Here is a 22277-nt window from a genome sequence, read left to right on the forward strand (position 1 = left end):
TGTGTGTGTGTGTGTGTGTGTGTGTGTGTGTGGTATGTGTGGTGTGCGTTTTCATTTTAAGACAAAGACATCAACCTGAAACTCAGGAAGCTGATGCCTTCTCCAATGTGATTATGCTCCTGTACAATTACTTACTTCTGTTTGTTCATTTATTTGGCTTTGGTTGGTTGGTTATTTTTTGAGATATGGACTACTGTCACTGAAGCTGGAATGAACTCCTAAATTCAACAGATCTCAGCCTCCTGAGCACAGGGATGAGATATGTGTGCTACCACACCCAGACAGCCCATTAGACAGCTTTCCATATCCACACCCATGTCCGGATAACTGCATAGATCTATCCTGGCCACAGCCACAATTTTAAAAAAAAAAAAAAGCCTTGGATTTCCCATTTCCCATGTGCTAACTTGGCATCCATATTTAGCTATATACTTTTACAGAAATTGTATCTAACAGCATCATTGCACATTCCTAGCATGTCAGTGTGATCAAACCTACTCAATGGCAAAAGACATACATATGCCTTACATCTGTGGAAACAGATGGTTGTCTCTGGGGCCATCCTCTGCCAAGCTGTCATTCAAGATGAGCAGGGCAGTGTGCAGGGCTTCCACCACCTTCCATGACTCGCTCTGCTGTTTAAACTGGTCCCTAAGGGCTGCCAGACTGTGGCTGGCACCTGCAAGCAGGTTCTGCAGCAGACTACCCTGCTGCCACTGGTCAAACACCTGCAAATTTAGAAACGAAGGTAGATTATCAATCACATTAGAAACACTGTACTTAAGAAATAGTAAGGTCCATTCTAAATTATAACTGTTTTGATTTCTGGTCAATTAAAATGTCTATTATAATTGTACTATGATTTCATGTCTACTCAAAAATTAAAGATTATAAATGTCAACAAGGGACACACAGCTTAAATATTATTCCTCTATTCTTTTTATCATTCCTTGAAAAGAAATGAGAAAAGTAGAAATGAGAAAACTATGCATTTCGTTTCAAAAGATCTAACTTGAAAGTTGAATAATCACATTGAAGATAGTTTGATGGAATGATGAGCCTTAACGTACATCCTGTCATTAATAAGCAGTTGCTAAATACCACTTTGTGACAGGTCTGGGAATGACACACATAAGGCATCTGGCGCTAAGGTCATCATCCGTGCTGTCCAAGTGTTTCATGCCCATATGCATGATGCAAATGCAGGTAGACTGATGGAGGCTTGACTAGCAACCCATACCCATATTAACACTTTAGATGCTGGTTTCCTTAGCACTGTCTTTTCCTCACTGCAGAGATGAATAAGATATACACTATCAAGTGATCAGCCTTGTATAATTTTCTGATCATTTATGTTATCTCATACTTGAGATTCTGAACTTTATCAGTCATGCATGTTTGGAAGGGATGAAGGTTTTATCGGAGTGAGTTCTCCAGAGCAAAAAGGATGCAAGTAGGTATGACATTTAACAAAAGAGTGGCTGGTACTGTGGTAGGAGAGTATTCTGTTAGTGTCCATGTATCTCAAGGAACAGAGCTATAAACTATCCAGGGATACTGTGAGTTTTGGAGCTATCAACTTTCTACTAATCAAGGAACTCTTCTACATGCCAGCCTCACTTCTCTGAAACACATATGCATACCCTTTTCCCTTACATCTGTGAAGACACTTGGTGTGACATTATATCAGTCATTAGTTTTGCACAATATTTCAAGGGGAAAAAAAGCATGAGCCAAAAGTAACATTTGCATAGCTATCGCTCAAAGTGGCCCAAGGGATCTTACATGCCAGCAACATGAATATGACATACAAAATTTGAATTTAGGAACTTCTTAGCTAACAGGAGTGCCTATATCAAATGTTTTTGGTATCTTGGAATGAGAGCTTGATGAGTTAAGGCTATTTGATATATATGAGAGGAGGTCACAAAGACCAGATATAGAGGACCTATGATCTTTCCCAGGAAAAATCATGAAATCACATGGGTGATATGAGGGGCAAAGATCTGCTGCACTCAGAGCATCCGGACATACAACAGCACCTGTACGTATAGCTTCAGCCAACTGACTGCATGGATGATGTAGTTCTTGACTGCTGACCACTTGGGATGACAGTCTGCCTGGTAGCCCTTGCTCTCGGCTTCATCCTCAGAAGTGTTGGACAAGATAGAACATACCATCTTCTCTAGGAAGCTGTGTGTAGGAATCTGGAAACAACATAAAAATTACTTAGAAGCGAAGTGTTTTTTTCCTTGAATGTTTGTCTTTCAAAATAATTCCCCAGTCTTGTTGAAGTCAAAGCTCACGTGTGCACATGATTAAACACTGGAAAGTATCACCAAAATGTCTGTTATTTGTCCTGAGGGGAGGCTTCTAGAATCAAGGACAAAAATAGGTCCTGTTATTTTAGGATCAGGGGCAGCAACAGGAGCTGCTAGTTCTCCAGGAAAAAGATATTTGGTTGAGTCAAACATTGCTCCCACTAAAGCCATCACAGGCTAAGCCAGTAGTTGATACTCTCAACTAACAGTGGTACTTGGCTGTCTTTTGTAGTTATCAAAAGCAGGCAAAATAAGAATGATTAACATTGCATCCTGGTTAGACACTGCTTTACCATTTTGAACCAGTTCTCTTTTGTGTATTAACTCTTTGAAACTACTCTACCAGTGTGTATGGCAAAATGAGCTACATCTACTCACTCTGGTTTCTTACAATAACTGTAGTGCCATCAGAACTGTTTTCACTGCTTTAAAATGCCTATATGGAAGCTATCACCCACCAGGTGACAATGTGACAGAGTAGAGCCTCTGAGGTACACTATAATTTAGACGAGGTAGTTTCCAGAGATCCATGGGATGACATTAGGAGGTGACCTTAGGAGATGAAGCTTAGAAGGGAAAAATCAGATCATCAGGGGTATGCTCTTCTACAGGATAATGGGGCCCTCTTCCCTTTTTTGTCTTTGCTTCTAGGCTACCATGAAATAAATAGCTTCCTTCACCAGGAGCTTCCCACGACGATGCATTATCTCACTTAATACCCCAAAAACAATGGTGCCAAGGAACCTATGATACTCCTGAAACCGAGCCATTAAGGTCATCGAAATCTCAGGCAGTTGCCACAATAATGGAGAGATGATTAGCACAGGCGACAATGAGATCATGTGGAAGTTGCTGTCATGATAGAACTAAGGCTTCTTATATGAAGGGGGTGTTTGGTGAGCTTGTCATTCATCCTTTGGACTGTGTAAGGGCACTGCAAGAAGACACTGTCTTAGAACTAGATGGTGGAGTTTAGCCAGACAGACAGTCCCCTGGTTCGCTGCCCTCATATCTTCAGCCTCCAGAGTTATGAGAAAGGAGTTCCTGGGGCATAGCTTCCAAGCTGTGTAATTTCAACATCAGACTGGACTAAGACAATGGCCATAATCAAGGAACAATGAAGTTTCTTTGTTCATCACACAATTTTCCTTAGGACTCAGATAAAATTTTTCACTTATAACTATCAAAACCACAAAGCCCATTGGGGTTTTGTTTTGAGGGTTTTTTTCCCAACTGAAAGTAATATAAAGGTTATTTATCACATGAGAAAGATGTGGCCTTGTGGATGCCTACATGATCAGTCTGTGTAGTGTGCAGGGTAGCATGTGCAGACAGTGAGTTCCCATTGACAGGCCCTGTCACAGAGTCTGGAGAAGTCATAGGAGCGCTGAGGCTGGAGTGAGGGGACTCACAGAGAACTTACAGCACAAGGTACTCAATGAATCACTTTATGCAGACAGAAAAAGATCAATATAAGGATAAAAGATAAATATACATCCCACTTTAGTCCAGGGGCAGTGTATGGTGACCCCGTTCCAACAGGCACAGAAAATGTAGGGACCTCAGTCAGACTAGACATGGAGGGGATTCGAACACACAAACAGAAAACAGACATTCATGGGCTTTACAAAAGTGGGCAGCAGACCCGCTGACCCTGAGGTTTTGACACCCTAGCCCCCAGGGCTTATGAACATGTTAGGTTGAATAACCAGTAAAATTTAACTTTGCAGATGGAATTAAAGTGTCAATCGATTGACCAAATAATAGATTATCCCAATTATCAATTGGGCTCAATGTAATCACAAAAGCCCTCATTACCAATAAAAGTACACAAAAGACTATCAGAAAAGTTGGATAAGATAAATTCTGGTAAATTGTTGACTTTACAGACAGAGGAAAAACTATAAGCAGGACCAGGGACAGCCTGTGGAAAATGAAAAATGCAATAAAAGGGGCAGGGCATGAAAACTCCCAGAATGCACCACCCCAAAACATACCCCTTTAGCATAGGAGTTATTTTTAGCTAATGGACACTGAAAGCCAGCAGGTGCAGGAAAAGCTTCCAACCTTTTACCTTATCTAAAATTCCAGAAGAAAATGTTCTATTTAAAGAGCAAGCTTCTGTTTACACAAATGATGTCATACTAGGAAGAGAACATCTATCCTGCCTCCTCTGCTCACCTAGAGGCTGCCCTGCACTGCCATTGCTTCCCTCACGTAGTGGAGGCTCATATCCTATTCTGTGTTTAGACTATGGTGCTGTCTAAGCCTCAGTCACCACGTTGCCTCCTTGGCCAGTGTCTTTGTCAACCGCCATGCATATTCCTACATAGTTAAAGTTGAGTTTTCTCTAGCCTTTTTCTTCCTTTTACTTTAATTTGTAAGAATAGCTACTGAACTAGAAGGCTAAAGGAACAACAGTATCTATGTCCTTCAGAAGAAATGCAATCCTGAAGATACATTGATTTTGGACCAAGAAGGCTCATGTTGGACTTCTAACAGCAGTGTCTAGGTATGGCTTTGAGTTGTTCTCATGCTAGAGCAGAAATAGGCACTGTAATCACATGGTATAAAATACCTATAATGTTCTATATCTAAAGACCTTATATCCACATCTATAATTACATTGTGGTCTTTCCTATTTTCCATTTAATCTTAAACTCAATGATTGTCTTTCCGATGTAAAAGTTCTTATCATTTTACTTGACTATTATTGTAACATAATGAAAAAATCGTGCCATAAAAACAGAGGGGATGGACTAAAAGACAGGTTGCTTGGGCTTCGTGTCTCAACTACATCAGCTAGGGAACAGGTAAGATAGAGATATTTCATGAAAGGCTCAGATCATACTGTCTGTCGGGTGGTAGACAAAATGGCTAAACCCAGTGGGCTTCTTGGGTTCACAGAGCTCAAGAGTCTAGAGGCTAGCAAGTCTAAGAATGTGGGTCTGGCTTCTTCTTGACATCCAATGAGGGCCTTATTCTTCATCAAAACATGGCATCAAATATTACATGGCCAGAAAAGGTAAGTGTAACACTTATGTCTCATCCTTCACTAATAAAGCCACTAATAATCATCATGAGTTAACCACCCCATGATTTTATCTAGTCTTAATTACTTCACAAAGAATTCATCTCCAAATTCTATTTAAAAAATTTATGAATTGACTTTTCAAAAAAAAAAAAAAAAAAAGCTTGGGGTTAAAAGACCATGGTCAAAGCATGGCTAATATATCAGGGGAAATTAGTTACTCACAGGTACATGGAAAAATCATAGGAAAGTAAGCTAAATCCTACCCCCAATTGACTCCAAGCCTCCAAAAGGAGGTATCAGGTCTTGATTAAGTATGCAAGAAAAGCCCTATAGACATAGGTGAGATCTGAGAGAAGGAGGTTCACAAACCAAGATCCAAGTGTGTGCTCTTATACCTACTGCAAAGTAGAAGGGCCTCCAAATTGTCTGAAGTTACAGAAAGTGGCTCTGCAAACAAAAGACCCCCACAGAGCCTCAGCAATATCCATGTGAACTATGTACTAAGGGTGGGCTAAGACAACATCTTTATTTCTTCTAGTTTAGTAACTGAGGCTTAGTTTCAGCTGGCCCATCACCTCTCATATCCATTTTCTCTTTTTCTGGAGAATCCTCCACATATCTATCTTCTCCCACTGGGTCTAATTTTCTTGCCTAAAGCTATACTCACTGGTCTAGTTGGTGAAAAATCACATCTCCACCTGGCCTGGCCTGGATTCTCATGCTGAGGGTTCCCAGAGTAATCAAGTTCATATCACTTTGAACCACCTAAGTGTTGAGATAAGATGATAAGGAAAGAAAGGGACATTTCCATGGGCTACTAAGTCTGAAGAGCTTGAAGTTTAGAAACAGATTTCACCTCTCAAGCCACCATCTCCCACTGTCACTACCCGTCTCACCCCAGTGATGTACAGTTCTCTCTCTACTTCCGTGGAGCATTGATTCCCAGACTCTTCAAAGGTTTCAAAGCCCACAGATATCAAATTCTCTCATTCAACATGGTATGGTATTTGTATAAAGCTGCAAACATATGCCTATATAGTTTAACTCATTTCCAGGTGACTTAAAATAGCTAACCTGATGTGTGTACTCTATAAATAGTCACTATACATTGCTGTTTGGGGTGTGGTGACAAGGCTGCATAAATTCAGATGTTGTCTAAAAGTTTGGGTTGCAGTGGGATGTGAGATTCAGATTGGGGGAGGGGGAGTATATTCTAGAGTCACTCGAAGGATGCTCAATGCCATGAGAAGAAGACAAGTGTGCATACCTCCTCCAGCTTGGCTGAATAATTCAGGATGTGTTGCATTTGAAGGTCGCTGAAACCAAATTGGGATTTAAGATCAGACTGGACTTTCTGGGGATCCCATACCATATTCTTCAGGGACAGGTGGTAAATGATCTCTATGAACACAGATGTCATATGCATTAGTTATTGTGATATTCAGATATGCCTATAATAATAAACAAAATAATATTTTACTTCTAAGTGAATAAAAAATTAAGCCTAATCATCATTGAATACCATTTGAGATAAATAAAAACATTGGCTGGAGAGGTGGTTGAAAAGTTAAGGCCATTTACTGTTCTTGCAGGGAATCCAGGCTTAGTTCCCAGCACCCACATGTTGGCTCACATCCACTTGTAATTCCAGTTTTATGGGTTCTCATGATTTCTTGTCTCTTTGGGCACCTAAATGCACAGGATATAGCAAATTTTTCCTACCTATATATAACCCATGGAAAACTTTAATTTACAAAGTAGGCATAGTAAGACATTTAAGTGATTTAATAATATAATAATAATGTGCCTCAATAAATTTCCAAAATGTAAATTCCTCTTTGTATTTTGAGGCTACCATTAAAAAAAGGTTACTTAAACAAAAGCATTTTTGTTCCATGACAGCTGATCTGATAACCAAAAGTCCTACTGGCTGCTAACTGATTAATATGCAGTCATTATATATGGTGTGGATACATGGGACTAAAGAGAGATTCTTGTTCACAGTAACATGGAACAAAAGAGAGTAAGATTTCATCTCATTATTTAAAATCACATTCCTAGAATAAAATTGTTCTTATGCCCAAAATATGTGATTCCCAAATCTGAGTTGTAAATACCCATCCATACTGATACCATACCTCATTAGAATTAAACAGAGTTCCAGAAAAGAGCAGAAAAAATAGTGTCGACAGTCTACTAAAAGGCTTTAGAAAAGAAAGCTAATACTCTTGAAAACTGAAGGGCAATATGATTCTGAAATTTGTAGCTGAAGAGTACCATGTTCAGATCCTGTGAATAAATAATGTCAGTGAATCATGTGACTGGGCCTCCATCCCTTTCTGTTCACCAGGCAAAGCATTTTTCTTGGAGACAAGAGAAATGAAGACAATTTTTAGTGGTCTCTAGAGGTCTATTCTATAATCGTATTTCTTAACTCTGACTCAAATGGATATAAAACTGTTTTAATTACATTCTTTAAAGTAATTATATCTCCAATTGTAAGCTAAATTGAATGTTATAATGTGGATGATTTGCACAAATTTCTGCTTCCAAATGAGCTTGTTAAAATTGAGGTCACAGAAAATCTTTCAGTGTGGTGTTTTAATATATCTCCTACCCCACCTTCAGTCTTTCAATCTGGACTTAAGAAATAGCTTCTGGTAGAACTAAATTGATATAAAAATTGAGTTGATCCTTAATAGCCTAGCTCCCTTCATACAAAAAAAGTCTAAGGAACCCACCCTCTCCGTAAGATTTATCATCCTGAGTCCCAAGTAGCAAATGAAATTTGGGGTAAAGGAGGGCATTTTGAAGGACAATATTGTGTTAGGCTGTACATACAGCAGGAGAAACATATCTGGGTCTACAGAAATCTCTGTGAAACCAATGCATTGTAAAGCTCCAGAAACTGAGCCACCAAAAGTAAAAGGCCAATGGGAAGTGTGGCCCAGGACTTACCTCTCTCCAGCCCTTACTCACCTGTGCCTCCAGAGCACTCCTAAAGCTATTGCTCCATTAGCCATTGATGCTGTACCTGACTCCCTTTCAGAGCCCATCTCTGACACTGCCTGATATACCTCAGTCACACTGACCATTGAGCATTACTCACTCCTGGCAAGCCCCTACATGTCAAACACTGTTCCATTTTTCAGGAAATGCTCCTTTGTCCTACTAACAAATTCTAATATCCTTTGAAACTCTTCTCTAAAGCTATTCCGGAAGAAAAAGATGCCAGATCCTCTCTCTGTGGTCTCTTTTTTCTGTGTTAATGTCTTTTGCTCCTTTACAAACATAATGTCTCTAAATGCAAGAACCACTCCTCACTGATACTCACTGATAACTATGATTCTAGTTACTTGGGAAGCTGAGTCCAGAAGATTACATGTTCAAGACCAGCCCGGGAAACTTAGTGAGATACTACCTCTAAATAAAACTAATTTTTAATGTAAAGTCACTTTATTGTAATCAATTCACAAATAAAATATCATGCAGCCAGATGAGCCTAGCCACTCAAACAAATATTTGTCTAATATATAAATCTCAATGAGTTTGTGTAAAAAAAAAGATTACATGGTAGGTAGATGCTAAAGTTCAGTGGTTAGAATATGAACTAACCAGTACCCCCTGAGCTCTAGCTGCATGTCTCTAGCTGCATATGTAGCAGAAGATGGCCTAATTGGCCATCATTGGGAAGAGAGGCCCCTTGGTCTTGCAAACTTTATATGACCCAGCACAGGGGAAGGCCAGGGCCAAGAAGTGGGAGTGTGTGGGTAGGGGAACAGGGGTGGGGGGTGGGTATAGGGAACTTTTGGGATAGCATTTGAAATGTAAATAAAGAAAATAATAATAATAATAATAATAATAATAATAATAATAATAATAATAAAGTTCAGTGGTTAGAAGTGAATCTTGCTAGGGTTTAAGACATCAGTTATTTAAACTCCCAGTGCCTATAACCAGTGGATCATAACTGCCTCCAACTCCAGTTCCAGGGAACCAGATGCCCTCTTCTTACCTCTATGGGTACTACACTCATGTGTGCAAGCCCACATACATATACGTAAAATGAAAAATAAAATATGGTTTTAAGTATTGGGTTATAGAAAAATGATAGCGTACTTGAGGGATATGTGAGGCTGAGATGGGGGTGGGGAGAACCATTTCCTTTTCAGGTCATAGATGAAATAGGTAGATGGGAGTAATGTTGGTGGAGATGCAATGATGGGATGAGTGGGTTGGAAATAGTTAACTGATATATAAATGAGAAGAGAGGTGATGGGCAGATAAACAGCCAAGTGGATAGGTGGATGGTTGGATGGTTACATACAGGCAACAGATGATAAGAGATAAATTCTAACAACACTGTTCTCCCAGTGCACTTCCTATAGAAAATTAAACAAAGAGAGAGCCCACAGGAATCAAATCCAATGACAACTTAATAATGTTCAAGTCAAGAAAATAAGGGATCCCATTTCCTTCCCTGAGGAGGGCTACTTATTACACACAATAGTGTGCTTTCTTTGAATGATCCTACTGCCTCCAAGTCCACTTACAGGGGACTGGAATTTCTTCCCAATAAGAGCTTTAAAAGTGAAAGGTTAAAATTACAGAACAAGTGTTTTGTCTAAACTTAAAAGTCAGCTTAAAAGTTAAGTAATTTAAAAAGAATCAGTTGTTTAAAAATATAAGTGTAATTCTTATTAGCCATAACTGCAGAATTTCATCAGCTGTAGAAAGTCAATTTTGACCTGCAAATTTTAATCATATGTCTGTCTAACGGTGAATTTTGAGTTGATATTTTAATTAATCAATTCTTTAAAGAGCTCTGTGGTTCTGTGCTTCCTAACACATTGCAAGAGTAGAATATCCCCAATACAGCCCCAGCTCTCAGGGTCTCTCACCATTGACAGCAGTTCTGCGCTGCTGCAGAAACCTTAGGGTGGAAACGGTCACGTTCAGAACATGTCTAGAAACCTGGGGGATGGTCTGGTGCAGGGGTAGCCAATCCAAATCTCCCAGAGATGCTAATGAACTAGAACAGAAACAAACCAAGCAGAGTAAGTTAGTAGTCAACCAAGAAGTATCAATTTCAGACTTATGTCATTCTCATCGGCCAGACACCAGCCCTGCTCATGGTTGTTTCCAGATAATAGTGTGTCTGCATTCTGCTCGGTTTAATGAGACCCTAACTCCCTAGGAAGGAGAGTAAGAAGAAATGAGTTCTTCTCTTGGAATAGTCTAGAGTGGCTTTCACACACATCTTGCTTCAGGGTGCTCTACCACAGACACTGTTTTTGCTCAGCCTTGGGTCTTTCTGTGTCTTTTGGCATCTGACAAGGCCAGACAGAGTACACAATGTGAAAGAAGGGCGAGTAGTTAGCATGGCTGCCTTGAGTTCCCATAGTCAGTCTAACACCCGGAGAACACACTATGCTCCTATCCAGGGATCTACAAAGGGATGTGTGTCCTATCCAAAGATCTAAAAAGTTCATGGGCCAATCAGTGTTTGTTATAATGGTTTACAGAAAAGGGAGCTTTGGACAAGGGAGTTACAGGAATATACTATGCATTCTATTTTTAAGATGACAATATGTTATACATAATTTCTGTTACAGGCCAGAATCATTTTCAGCTAAAGTGGAACTGTGTGTCTTTTAGCAGCATGAGGCTAACATCACGGTTCCAAGCAGGTAATCTCCATGTGACTTCTCACGAAGTAAATCTCTCACTACAGCTGTGGGCCTTTAGGAGCATCCCAAGGCTTTTAAAAACCCTCCCTGAACCCCCCAACATCACTTGGAAGCAATGCCTACTATAAGTAGATTTTCTTGCTATTGTAGAAAGAATACAGAACAGAAATGAAACCCACAGAAGATGACACTGTTAGCCACTCTCATCATAGCTTCTGGGTTGAAATTGTTCCTTTCTATAAACACCCTGAGTAGTCTCATTGTCCATGGTTGATCAGTTTATTACATAGAGCAGCAGGACAGAGGGGGGCTCATTAAGTCCAAACACTTAAGGTTACAAAATGTTAGAAGGTGCTTCATGCTCTGCCAACAGTGACATCCATTCCAGTTCAAAAGGCACAGCAAAAATTCAGAGTCTGATCCTCAGATGAGCTGTTGTTCCAGAATGTGAGACCTAAGAGACAGGCTCCCCTGACAACCCTCGGCTATGTCGGCATTGCAAGGAGCTGTGTACATATGTAATTTAATAACTGAATGTAAATATCCCTAGTTGGAAAGTTGGAAGGCCACAACATAAAGTACAGTGGGGTCAGATCCACTATACTTATTATGTCAGCAAGACAATGGGTGTGCCAGGCTTGCATGATATCTTTGGTATTATTGGCTAAAATTAATATATTTATGTCACTTGAAAACCTTAGAAAGCAGTGAAAACCTTAGAAAGACACATCAAGGCTGATGATAAGATTAGTAAGTATAGTATTTTATATACTATTTCATCAATGATCATTGGAGGATGACACAGGTCAATAAAATGTTAATCAGTTAACTTTCTAATGGTTGGATATGCTCTAAACAGGACCGCTGCCCACAGGTAAGATATGTACACAGAGATGGGGGAAAGGCAGACTGTAAGGGCTCCAGGTGCCTTAGAAGGACATTATTAGGATGACTCTTATGAAAATATTACCCAGTGACACATTCTCCTACTAAAATTATGGAGATATCACACATGATTGCTTGTTGCTGTTTCTGCTTACTTCAAACCCGCCTGGAGAAAGTGCGTCACGGCACCCACGCTATCTTCCAAATGAGCACTGGACATGTACAGTCTGGGCACTGAATGTAGAAAATCCCAAATATGAGGCTGCTGGTGAAGGCTTTCCAATTTTGATATCACATCCTCAGTCTTATTGAGATCCATCTGATAGGGGGAAAAAAAACACCAAAAGTTTTCCTATTTAATAGGACAGAAATAGAGAGGATGGTTCAAATATGTGAAAAAAATAAACTCATGGCTAACTCCTCACTGTATTCAATAGACAAGATTTTAAAATTGTTATTAGGTTCCTTCTAAAGTTTTGAAAATACAGAAATCTGTATGCCTAAACTCAAGTGTCACTACTAAAACCGTGAGGAAAATCTTCCATTTAAAATAACTGTAAATTATCAAAAAGGAAACATAAGGGAAGAAGAAAAGGCAGTAAAAAACAGAAGAGTGGAAGGGGTAGAAAAGAAGGATGCAGAAAATGACATGAAAGAGAGGGAAGAGAAGCAGGATTGGCTGTCATGGCACCACCTATTTGGTACCCAGAAGGACTGCTCTGAGTATCAGTGCTCTTAATGGATCCTCTCAGCCTAAGCTTGCTTCTTATAGGGAACATATGCAGAAAGCGAATACTCTCTACAAGTGCTTGGTGTGGAGAGCTGCGACCAGACGGCTGGGCTCTCAGACAACTGCTGGCTGCAGCTAAGGTTAGATTAGACCATCAATGGGAGGTGTTGAAGCTAGATTAGACAGCCAATGGGGGGGCACCTGATGGCCTCAGAAACAGCTTTTATTCCTAGTCTTCCAGTCCTCCACATATCCTCCTGGACCTGTATAAGCTATCTTCCCAGCCTATTCCTATTCTATCCCAGGAGACAGGAGTCACACTCCCACCCCCCTTATTAGATCCTCCCTGGATGTCACGGTTTGAATAAGCTTGGCCCAGGGAGTGGCACTATTTGAAGGTATGGCCTTGTTGAAACAGGTGTGCCACTGTGGCCATAGGCTTTTATATCCTAGTCCTAGCTACCTGTAAACCAGTAAGTATTCTGCTCAGCAGCCTTCAGATAAAGATGCAGAACTCTCAGCAACTTTTGCACCATGCCTGCCTGGATGCTGCCATGCTCCCACCTTCATGATAATGGATTGAACCTCTAAACCTGTAAGCCAGCCTCAATTAAATGTTGTCCTTATGAGTTGCCTTGGTCATGGTGTCTGTTCACAACAGTAAAACTCTATCTAAGACACTTGTCATGGGAACCTCCCTTGTCAACATCACCCACCACCTTGAGCTGCTGCTTAAAGTGGCTGCTTCTCTAATTGGTCCCTCCACAGCTCTAAGATAGTGGATCACCTCATCTCCTTAACAATAGGTTTTCTGGGCTTCCACACAGTTTTACCTCCATCTCATCCTCTTCCTAGCTCCCGACACCTTCTCAGACGCATTCCCTGCCCCATCTCCATCTACACTCTCCACCCTAACCTCATGTGCCACGTTTGCCCCCAACACCTTCTAAATCCATACATCTGTCCCTGACTGTTTAATCTCAGCACCCAGTTTGTGTCACTACACCCTCCCTGACAACACCACCTTGATGGATCCCTAGCATACCCAAGTCAATCTCTGATTTCTCCCCCCTACTTCCTCCTCTCCTCACCACACCCCCAAGAGAAACTTGCACTAACTTTTCTTTACCTCAGTAAAGGGCATTATGCACTTCCAGTTGCTGATATAAAATACCTAGAATCACTTTGACTTCTCTTGCTCATGCACACTGAGAGATTCTACTGGTTATACCTTCTAAATATATCAAGAATTCCAGTACCACCTACTTTCTTTCTTTAACTGCACCTCTGCATTATACCTTTGACATGCATAGGTACTGCATAGGTAACTAAGTAGATTCCTTACTTTCCAAAGTCTGCTTTCACCAGGAACAACCTATGGCTCAGCACAAAAGGTCAGGTAAAGACATCATTCATGTCTCACTCCTCTGATCAGATTGCCTCAAAGAACTTTCTGCTCGAAATGAAAATCAAGCAGAAAACCAAACATGGTTAAAACATGCTGGGAATCCCAGCACTGGGGATCTGGAGAGACAAGAGTACCAAGAGTTCAAAGCCATCCTTCATGACATGGAGAGTTGGAGTCCAACCTGGGCTACTGAGACCCAGTCGAGAAAGGACGAAAGGAAAAGGAAAGGAAGGAAGGAAGGAAGGAAGGAAGGAAGGAAGGAAGGAAGGAAGGAAGGAAGGAAGGAAATATATCAGGTGATATGACATCATTACCAAAATTCTATAGTAAAAATCATAGACCTAGAATCCTTTCATAATAACAAACAGGACTGCTCTGCTGTGGCCATACTTCAGCTCAACATATGCATGGCCTCGATGTCTGCATAATAATCAGACCATGGATATGATAGCAGTTTCTACTTTCCACAGTTTCTATAATCTTTTTCCATGTTAAATTTTTGTTTAGAGTATCAACATTTACTTACCCTAGTTTTGAATATAAAAATTATCCATCATTATAAATAATCCATTTATGCATGAAAATTTTAGCATAAGAAAAATTGTCAGAAAGGCCACAAAAGGATCAAGTTGTTTTTCAGCATTGATTGTATCTGTCTTTCATTGTCACAAGCCATCTGACATTTAGGTGTGCTGCTCATAACCCCTTAAAATGCTAATTTGATCATTAGAACCACACTTCACATGATTAAACTAACTTTCTTCAGTTATTTGTAAACTGAGCTTGCATGAACCTTGATGAACCCCTTTGTGTAGTGACAATTTTAGAAGTTTGGTTTCTTTTAAAAAAACAAAAAATATTATAAGAAAGTGTTTTCATTTTAATCCTATGTGTGGGGATATGGTGCTGCTTCCAACTGACCACAGTTTTGTGGATGGGCCTGGTGCCGTTCTTGTGAACCAATTCCCTAATGAATAAAGGACCCAATCACTGGGCAAGTAGGAGGGACTTCCAGGTTGGACAGAGGAAGAAAGGAAGCAGGGGAGAATTAGTTCCTTTATGGATAGAGATAGCGTGAGGACAAGATGTAGCTACGAGTGTCTCCCTGTTTCGATATCTACCACCAGACGATTTAGATTTAATAAGGCATACAAGATTAGGATTTTAGTTGCTGCATCCAGCAATTGAGTTACCACTGTTTCTGATCTTAGTTTGTGTTGTGTTTTCCTTCACTGGGTTGGCTCATCTGGGTTCAAGAGAGAAAGGTATGGTGGCAAGGCGCGGGTTTGCCTGAGGTGTGGGGCTGCGGGGAACTTGAAGCATTGGGGCTGACATGGTAACCACCAGCCAGTGGGAACCTAGCGAGCTGGGTGGAGAGATATTGGAGCACTAAGTCAGAGTCCCCACGAGACAAACACAGGTCAGCCATTGACTGCCAGTGCTGAGGCAGAGAGTTGCTGGCTCAAGTGAGGGAACCTTATGGTTTCTTTTTTAATATTTCCCGCAACACCACAGCAGCTGACTATGATTTGCCTCGTGCTCTAGCAGAGGCATGGTTTTACCAGCTGCAGATAGTGTCTGTGGTTCTATGACGTTTGGAATTCTGGGAACTCTGGAATTCTGGAAGTCAGAGGGTACATTAACTGTTAGGGCCCCTAGAAGTATGGTGGGTGATTGTTGGTCACTTAGGAAGGTTGCATGTAGTTTTTTAATGGCTGTGGTCAAAGAAGAAACAAAAGGAAAGAAATTAGATCCAGGGATTTTCCTAACTCCTCTCTTCCCTCTATCCTTTTTTCTCTCCTGTCTAGTGTTGGGGGATGAAACTATGTGGATAAAGGGTAGGAGAAAGAAAAGCCCACAAGGCAGCAAAGGTCAGCTGCACCTTTGCCCTGCTGTAGCAGATGATGTAAGTGCCTGATAACAATTGGGTGTCATTTAATGGATGAACAGGCACTTCTGCCCCACCCAGAGCATTTTGACCCTTATTGTTGGACTCATAATATTTTACTGTGTACACATTTTCCTGAGCTGCTTTATAGCCTGCTGAGAATAGTTCAGACGTAATGCAGAAGCACAATGCTTCTAAAAATGCCTGGGCCTTGAATGTCTCGTGGAGCAGTGTAAGCAAAGAACCTTGGTATTGAGGTTCACCCTTTGTTCAGGCCTTCACAACCTGACTCTCTACTGATGGCTGGCTGAATCTGTTGTGGGGATGCCTGCCTTTGAAGAATATTTATAAGCATTTCCACCCCTGATCACCAGAAACAAAGAGTGGCTTCTCTACCTACCTACCCCTAGCTGTGACAGCCTCAACTATATGCAGATGATAGCAAGTCACTTCATTGATGCTACGGCCTTAACTGAAAGCCCTGTGTTTCAAGTGGGTCTAAAGACATATGCCAAGCACAGATCTCACCAACTTTGAGTTCTTGTTGACTTAAATCCCTCCCACAACACAACGTGTGTGTGTGTGTGTATGTGTGTGTGTGTGTGTGTACCACCCACTGCATCCCTTTCCACCATCCCCTTCTCATAGTCCCAAACTCTGATTTAAGAAATTAAAACCCGGGCTGGAGAGATGGCTCAGCGGTTAAGAGCACTGACTGCTCTTCCTGAGGTCCTGAGTTCAAATCCCAGCACCCACATGGTGGCTCACAACCATCTGTAATGAGATCTGGTGTGTCTGAAGATAGCTACAATGCACTTACATACATTAAATAAATAAAATCTTTAAAAAAGGGGGGGGGCTGGAGAGATGGCTCAGGGGTTAAGAGCACTGACTGCTCTTCCAAAGGTCCTGAGTTCAAATCCCAGCAACCACATGATAGCTCACAACCATCTGTAATGAGATCGGATGCTCTCTTCTGGGGTGAAGACAGCTACAGTGTACTTATGTATAATAAATAAATTTTAAAAAAAAAGAAATTAAAACCCATCATTCAATCTATGTCTGATGTAAATTTGTCTGTTGAATCCCACACAGCACAGTCATTATCAAAAAGATGAAGTGACTAATGGAGTCCTTTAAAATATAAACTCAGCCACAAAGAGATGTTGCTGGGATACTCACTGTTAGAAAACCGGAGCCATAAGACGAACCTACAATAAAACACATTTAACAGATCAGCTGGTCAGACCTCAGAGGACACTGAGTGCCTGCTTCAGTCTATTACTACAAAGAGACATACAGAGGCAACAAACTGGAGGATGAATACAAAGGCAACCGTTGCTGTCACATCCCTAGCCACGCCGATACTAATGTCCCAGAAAATAAATAGTAGATACATTTCAGAATTTTGCCAGTCTCTAATCATTCCTGGCATTGTGAATGTGCCCACAGAATGAAAAGAGTGGAAACAGAGAAAAAAACAATCTGAGTGTGTTGGCACACCTGCATGCCCAGCACTCAGAAAGCAGAGGCAGGAGGATTGCTGAGTTCAGAGCCTTCTTCATCTACACAGTAAGCTCCAGGTCATTCAGAGCTACATAGCAAGACCCTTTCTCAGAAAATAAACAAGCAAAACCCTCAGAAAAGAGGAGAAAGAGGAGTGAAATCATTGTTTTTCAGACTTTTAAATAACATGCTAAGAGAAATAGCCCAGACAATAGCAAGCTGAAAATAGATAAACCCATCTCAAGAGAATTAGTTCAGGGCTGGTAAGATGGCTCAGTGGTTAAGAGCACTGGCTGCTCTTCCAGAGGTCTTGAGTTCAGTTCCCAACAACCACATGATGGCTCACAACCATCTATAGGGGGAACTGATGCCCTCTTCAGGCAGACAGATGTATATACAGCAGAGCACTCATACATTAAATAAATTTAATTTTTTTTTATCATATAGGAAAAGACCTACTCTTGAACTCCACCCCCTCCAAAGAAAATGTTATTGCTTATTGAAACGAATCGTCACCATGTAGCCCAGGCTGACCTTGAATTCAAAATCTCCCCACTGTCCCCAAACGCTGAGGTTACAGATAGGAGCCCTGACCCCATGACAGAGACAAACAGAACGCCCTTATCTGTTGTGGAAGACCACCTGCCTTTTACTAAGATACTCTCAAAAAAACAAAAACAAAAAACAAAAACAAAAAAAAACAAAAAAAAAGGGGGTGGGGGGAGACCAGGTCACATCTTCAGATCCGGGATGTTTGTAGAGACAGTTCCAAAGCCTGGGCAGGCAACATGGGAAATGCAGATAGTATTAGAGGAGGTGATTTAGACGGGTGGGCCTCAGCCTATGGGAGGGCTGGGTCACTCCTCCTTTACAACCTTCACATGCCTCGGAGAGGAAGAACACTTCAGCCCACCCCCCCAAAACAGCAAGCAGTGCGGGCTTCATCCAGCAGGGGGTGCAACTTCACTTAAGGACCCGGAGAACTCTCACTCTGTGTCCAAGAAAACAAGGTAACATTTTCAGGCTCTTACCTGGGGTTTCTGATCTTTTCAGCCAGAGTTTTTTTAAGTTCTTTGCCTTTTCCATCGTTTCAAAAATGTCCTCAGCCAGATCCTGAATCTCGTTTAAAAAGGCCAAGCTACTGACTTTTCTGTCATCAGATGATGCTGTTTGGAACGATGCAGTTTGGAACCTAGACAAACTTCAGACACAAAAAATAACCATCACACGTGGGAGAACTCTTGCAGGAATCTGTTTCCCTGGCATTTGAAAGGTTTTGACACTCCATACCAAACTGTTCTCGGTGAAATATGCACATAATTACAAGCCTATCACCCACCCAGAAAAACCCTTGACCGTGATTCAAAATGGAAAGTATCTGTAAAAATATACAAATTTAAGATTAGAAAAGTATCCTCATTCTCTACATTATCTGTAAAACTCGAAATCTTATACAGTCATTAGTCTTCTCCATTCATTCAACATGTATTATACTACGCATCCCATACAAGGTGCTGAGAGACTGAGCATTAGCAGGGAACAGAGAGCATTGTGGGAAGACATAGATGCTATGAGACAAGAAAAATGGGACTGGGTAGTGGAAAAGGGCTCATAGCTGACAGCCGATAAATGGAATGTCCTCAGCATGGGAAGGACTGGGGAGCCTGTGCTGGGCACGGGAGTGCCCAGGGGTGAGACGCGTCAGAAGCTTCTAGACAAGAACAGTGAGAGTTGATGGTAACAGAGAATTCCAAGCAGAGTTAGTTGTGAGAAGACAACCACACTACAGCAGGAGAGATCTGTCGACATGATCCATCCAAAATGAAGAAACCAATCAAGCGCACCGACGATATAAAAACAACAATTGCTGAGCTCAGCACCTGTTCCTAGTGAAAAGTCCCTGAAAATGAAAAATCAACTTTTTTAACTTGTAGGGAACATTTGTAGAATGCCTACAGCTAGTTTCCTTTGGACAGTGGGGACCTCAAGGCTTTCTCACAAAGATCAGGAACCACAGTCTTTCCTCCCCATACCTTTTAACTACCTGCTAAAACCACATGGGCAAGCAGGCGAAATGGAAATAAAGACACATGGATTTAAATAGAAGCAATGCTGGGATGGAGAGGTGGCTCAACGCTTAAATGCAGTCATTGCTTTTGCAGAGGACCCAGGTTTATTCCAACGCCTACATGATGACTTAGAATCACTCCCAGGGGATTCAAAGCCCCATTGTTACCTCAGGCACTGTGTGTGTGTGTGTGTGTGTGTGTGTGTGTGTGTGTGTGTGTGTGTGTGCTCCACAGACACATACAGGCAAAATACATATACATACAAAATACTAAAGCCAGTAAGAATTTTTTTAAATTAAAAAAAAAAATCAAAGACCTTTCTTCAAGGATGCATAGTTGTATACAGATTCAAAATATTGTGAATAAAGTTCAAAAGAATTTCTGAAAGCTAAAATAGGAATTGCCCACCCCCCAAGGAACAGGAACACTTAGGATTAGAAGTGTAAGTGGTGGGGCTTTGGAGGAAGGGGAAAGCAGACAGATTCAGGACCCACTGTGACACCATAACAAATTAGGTGTGGAGCGTTAACTTGAGCAGGTGCCCCCCCCCGGGTATCCCCCCTCACCCTGGCACATCAAGTCTCAGCAAGGCTAGGCTTATCCTCTCCCACTGAGGCCAGACAAGGCAGCCCAGCTAGAAGAACATATCCCACAGACAGCCAACAGCTTTTGGGATAGTCCCCACTCCAGCTGTTCAGGACCCACATGAAGAACGAGCTGCACATCTGCTACATATGTGCGGGGAGAACTAGGTTCACTTGGTGTATGCTTTTTTTCTGTATTTCTGATGCTTTGACATATTGAGGGCTTGCTGGCCCTAAATGGCAACCCCTACCGGGGTAAATAGTCCTTAGATGTGGCAAATGTAGATGGTTAAGTTCATCCATGCCTATGTGTTTACCTGATTTAAATGGGTATTTATGGAGAGGGATATGGGCTGGACTTCCAAGATGCTGGAAGATGCTGGCACAAGTGGCTTCTCCTGGAGCAAGATGAAAATACAGGCTGAAGCCTGCAACACCACTCATCATTCAGAAAGAGAAGCCAGGGGCTCTTTTGAGAGAGGTGGTCATTGGTTCCATGTACTGAATATTCAAGAATTGTAACTGTTTTCCATGGACATATTTAGTTTATGTACACAGCTTATTTGTTTTAAGCAGATTAAATTTGTAATCTCATTCATTTGCTTTTAGTTTTATTTTAGCATTGAACATTGTTTCTCCTACAAGATAATATATAAGACATTTGATATTTTATGAGCAGAGAAAAACTATATCAATTCTTATATATAATATAACTCTTAAAGAATAGGTGAATAATAATATATGTTTCTGAGAGGATCTTATTTACCCTAAAAACAGGGCCCTAGAAATATAACCCTGAAGAAAGGCCAGAGTGAGGAACAGAACAGGTAGGAAACTTGGTCGCTAGTGACTCTTGGGTGCCTCCTTCAGCCAACTCCCACACAGGGGTGGCAGAGGCTGCTGCCTTGTCATCCACACCTCCTACCAGAGACCCGCCAGCTAACCCAGTGTTGAGGAGAAGCGCAGACTGAAATTGTAAGTATCAAAAGATAAGCCTGACGTACTCTACTAAATCATTTAACAACCATGTATGAATTATATGAGTGAGAAATACACAGGTTGACTTTGAATTTACAGTCTTCTTTCTTTACTCTCCTGAGTACTGGTATGTGCCCGTACACAAATTGGGGGGAAAAATGTGTGTGTGTTCGTGCACGTGTGCGTGCGAGCGTGTGTGTGTGTGTGTGTGTGTGTGTGTGTGTGTGTGTGTGTGTGTGTACACCGATGTATGTGTGTATTATATTTGTGCATGCATGTATATCTTTGTGCAAGTGTGGATGTTTGTCATATATGTTTGTGTGTATCTGTGTATCTGTGTATATATGTATATATGTGCATGTGTGTATATGCATTTGGGTGTATTTGTGTGTACATGTGTATGGGGTTTTCTTTGTATGTGTTTGTGTGTATATGCTTGTGTATATATGTGTATCTATGTGTATGTATGCAGATATGTGTACATTTGTTTGTGGATGTGTCTGTGTTTATACATATGTGTTTATGTGTATATGTTTTTGTTTGTGTGTGTTTGTACATTTGTGTGTATTGTGTGTCTATGTGTGTTTGGGTGTTTGTGTGTGTGCATAATGAGAAAATATCCCATGACCTTCTATACCAGCATTGTTTAGCTGCTTACAGTGAAGCTCAGATTAAAAGTTCATTTTAATTGGTAAAATTACTAATTTGGAATAAAGTGGAAAAGTCATTCCACAAGCTGCTGCAAGCCTGTTAAAATAACTAAGCACCCAATTACATTTAGCATATCCCAAAAGTGAAAAAGGAATAATACTGAGAAGAAATTTTCCTGATTACAAATTATAGAACCCCTTAGAGGATTTTTAATCCTGTGCTGTTTTATAAATTAGAGAGCTTTAGAAATAAAAACCAGGGTTTGCATGACAAAGAAGAATCCCTTCCACAAACATGGTCATTCACTACTCAGAGAATACATGAAATTCAGTATCACTGATGAATAAAACAAGCTCAGTGCTTCTCCTGGGTCAGGGAGCATTCAGAGACGAGACTGTTCTCTACATGCAAACCGAGACTGCTAGCATCCCAGGCGACCCAGTGCATAGAGGCCATCTTCAACAACAGGTGGCTTTTATAAGCCTCTGGAATCTCAGCGTGTGTGTGTGTGTGTGTGTGTGTGTGTGTGTGTG

The 22277-nt window shown here is 41.0% G+C and overlaps 1 protein-coding gene across 1 annotated transcript in view; it reads right to left on the bottom strand.

Annotated features, from left to right (window-relative positions):
* The window catches only part of Abca13 (ATP binding cassette subfamily A member 13), a 433105-nt gene that overhangs the window by 362266 nt on the left and 48562 nt on the right, over positions 1-22277 (bottom strand). Inside the window, exons 5-11 of the mRNA XM_021210848.2 lie at positions 18494-18663; positions 17139-17167; positions 12086-12249; positions 10257-10387; positions 6623-6756; positions 2043-2207; positions 529-728 (exon numbers count right to left, since the gene is read on the bottom strand). Of these exons, the coding sequence (XP_021066507.1) occupies positions 529-728; positions 2043-2207; positions 6623-6756; positions 10257-10387; positions 12086-12249; positions 17139-17167; positions 18494-18663 (993 nt within the window). The remainder of the gene's footprint in view (positions 1-528; positions 729-2042; positions 2208-6622; positions 6757-10256; positions 10388-12085; positions 12250-17138; positions 17168-18493; positions 18664-22277) is intronic.

Source organism: Mus pahari, chromosome 13 (genome assembly GCF_900095145.1).
Source record: "Mus pahari chromosome 13, PAHARI_EIJ_v1.1, whole genome shotgun sequence".
Classification (NCBI taxonomy): domain Eukaryota; kingdom Metazoa; phylum Chordata; class Mammalia; order Rodentia; family Muridae; genus Mus; species Mus pahari.